Here is a 2674-nt window from a genome sequence, read left to right on the forward strand (position 1 = left end):
GCCGCGGGGGCGGGAGGAGGAGGGGGAGGCGCTTTGTTCCTGCCGGTACCGGGGATCGCCACCGGCTCCCCCCCGCCGCCCGTGGATGGGGGGGGCGGCCGGAATCCCCCTCACGGCCGCTCGGATCCGTCGGTGCACCGGGAACCCCCCCCCGGTACCGGGACCGGGGGGTCCGCGGGGGGCGTGTGGGGACCCCCGGGAAGGGCGGGCAGCGTGGTGGGGACCCTGGGGTGGCACCGTTGTGGGGACCCCGGGTGGCACCGTTGTGGGGACCGGCTGGCACCCCCGGCCCCTCAGGCCACTCGCGGGTGTCCAGCGCTGAACTTGGGGACCGCGGGGACACCGGCCTGCCTGAGGGCGCCTGTCCCCGCTTCGGGGGACCCCGATGGTGCCCGGGACACCCCGATAGTGCCCGGGACACCCCGACTTTGCCCAGGGCACCCCGGGCACGGCCGTGGCCTGTGGCACCCTCGCTGTGCTTTTGTCCCTGTCGCCGTGCCTGTTGCACTCCGGCTGTGCCTGTTGAACCCCAGCCGTGACCACGGCAGCTTGAACATTGCTGTGGCACCCCAGATTTACCAGTGGCACCCCAGATTTACCAGTGGCACCCCGGATTTATCTGTGACACCCCAGATTTACCTGTGGGACCCCGACTCTCCCTGTGACACCTCAGCGGTGTCCCTGGCACCCTGTTGTGCCCTGGCTGTGCTCGTGGCACCCCCTTTTTTCCCCTGGCACCCCAGCTGTGGCCATCACACTCCAGATGTTCCCCTGACACCCCAGATGTGCCCGTGGCACCCCAGATGTTCCCCTGGCACCCCAGCTGTGGCCATCACACTCCAGATGTTCCCCTGGCACCCCAGATGTGCCCGTGGCACCCCAGATGTGCCCATGGCACTCCAGATGTTCCCCTGACACCCCAGATGTTCCTCTGACACCCCAGATGTTCCTCTGACACCCCAGCTGTGCCCGTGACACCCCAGATCTTCCCCTGACACCCCAGATGTTCCCATGGTACCCCAGATGTGCCCGTGGCACCCCAGATGTTCCTCTGACACCCCAGATGTGCCCATCACACCCCAGCTGTGCCCCTGACACCCCAGATGTGCCCGTGGTACCCCAGATGTGCCCATCACACCCCAGATGTGCCTGTGGCACCCCAGATGTGCCCATCACACCCCAGATGTGCCCGTGGCACCCCAGATGTTCCCCTGACACCCCAGATGTTCCCGTGGTACCCCAGATCTTCCCCTGACACCCCAGATGTGCCCCTGACACCCCAGATGTGCCCCTGACACCCCAGCTGTGCCCCTGCCACCCTCACCGCCCCCCGCCCCAGGAAGCCCGGCTGGGGTGTCCCCCATTCCCACAGCCATTCCCGGCCCCCCACCCTCCCGGAAATCCTTCCCGAGCCGTCACTGGGGGCCCCCCCCGAGCCCCCCCAACTTCCTGCTTCCCTCCGGGCAGGGCAGAACAATTCCCAGCCGCATCCTGCCCGGCCCGGGGCACCGGGGGCGGGAGGAGCACGGCGGGGGCACCCCCGGGCCATCCCGGGCAGGACGTGCTGGGGAGGGGGGAGGTTGGAAACGGCCGGCTCCCGTTTCCTGCTCCGTGGGGAGGAGGGGGGACAGGCTCGGGGTGCCCCCGGGGCTTCGGGGCGCCCCCAAACTCGTGACAGCGCTGCCTCAATGCCGCCTTGTCCCCTCGCCGCCCGCCTGACGCCGCCGCTGCCCCGCGGAGCTGACCGGGTCACGGTGTGGCCGTGTCACCCCGCAGGGACCCCGCGCTGTCCCCCCCGGGCCGGCGACATGGCCCTCGCCGCGCTGCTGGCCCTCGTCACCGCTGCCACCAGCGCCGCTGCCACCCCGGGGGTGTCGTGGAGTGCTGTGCCCAGGAGGACTGTCCCCTACGCCGGTGAGTACCACAGGGGGGTTCGGGGGGGCTGGTTGTGTCCCTTGTCACGGTGGGGTGACACGGTGGTGGTGGCTGTTGTCACCCCGACTGTGTATGTCGGCGCTGTGGGGTGGGTGTCCCCAAAACTGGGGTCTGTGGGGACACGTGGGGGGCGTGCAGGGATGGTGCTCTGTGTGCCCAGCCCTGTGCTGGTGCCTGGGGGCCACTGCCCTGTGCTGTGTCCCTTGTCCCCATCCCTGTGCCATGTCCCCTGTCCCATCCCTGTGCTGTGTCCCTTGTCCCCATCCCTGTGCCGTGTCCCCTGTGCCATGTCCTCTGTCCCCATCCCTGTGCTGTGTCCCTTGTCCCCATCCCTGTGCCGTGTCCCCTGTGCCATGTCCTCTGTCCCCATCCCTGTGCCATGTCCCCTGTCCCATCCCTGTCCCCTGTCCCCATCCCTGTGCCGTGTCCCTTGTCCCATCCCTCCTCCACATCCCCTGTGCCCACGCCCTGCCACCACCCTGTCCCATCCGTCCGCCGTGTCCCTTGTCCCATCCCTGGGCCGTTTCCTGTCCCCACACCCTGCCATCATCCTGTCCCCGTCCCTTTGCTGTGCCATCCCTCTGCCACATCCCCCTGCCCTGCCAGCACCCCGAGATTCTGTCCCTGTCCTGTGCCAGCAGCCTGTGTCCCTGCCCTGTGCTGTCACCCTGTGTCCCCATGCTGTGCCAGCTCCAGTGGCCCTGTCCCTGTGCCATGCCCTGTGTCCCCATGCCGTGTC

At 69.0% G+C, this 2674-nt stretch overlaps 2 protein-coding genes across 2 annotated transcripts in view; one reads left to right on the forward strand and one right to left on the reverse strand.

The window, feature by feature from the left end:
• The window catches only part of LOC107199057 (U5 small nuclear ribonucleoprotein 200 kDa helicase-like), a gene marked incomplete at its 3' end in the record, with an annotated part of 31568 nt that extends 29758 nt beyond the window's left edge, over positions 1 to 1810 (reverse strand). The window contains 1 exon segment of the mRNA XM_033511662.1: positions 1802 to 1810. Within this exon segment, the coding sequence (XP_033367553.1) occupies positions 1802 to 1810 (9 nt within the window).
• Positions 1809 to 2674, forward strand: part of LOC107199058 (semaphorin-4C-like) — a gene marked incomplete at its 3' end in the record, with an annotated part of 15012 nt that continues 14146 nt past the window's right edge. The window contains exon 1 of the mRNA XM_033511663.1: positions 1809 to 1931. Coding sequence (XP_033367554.1) covers positions 1809 to 1931 — 123 coding nt within the window. The remainder of the gene's footprint in view (positions 1932 to 2674) is intronic.

This window comes from Parus major, unplaced genomic scaffold (assembly GCF_001522545.3).
Source record: "Parus major isolate Abel unplaced genomic scaffold, Parus_major1.1 Scaffold420, whole genome shotgun sequence".
Classification (NCBI taxonomy): Eukaryota; Metazoa; Chordata; class Aves; order Passeriformes; family Paridae; genus Parus; species Parus major.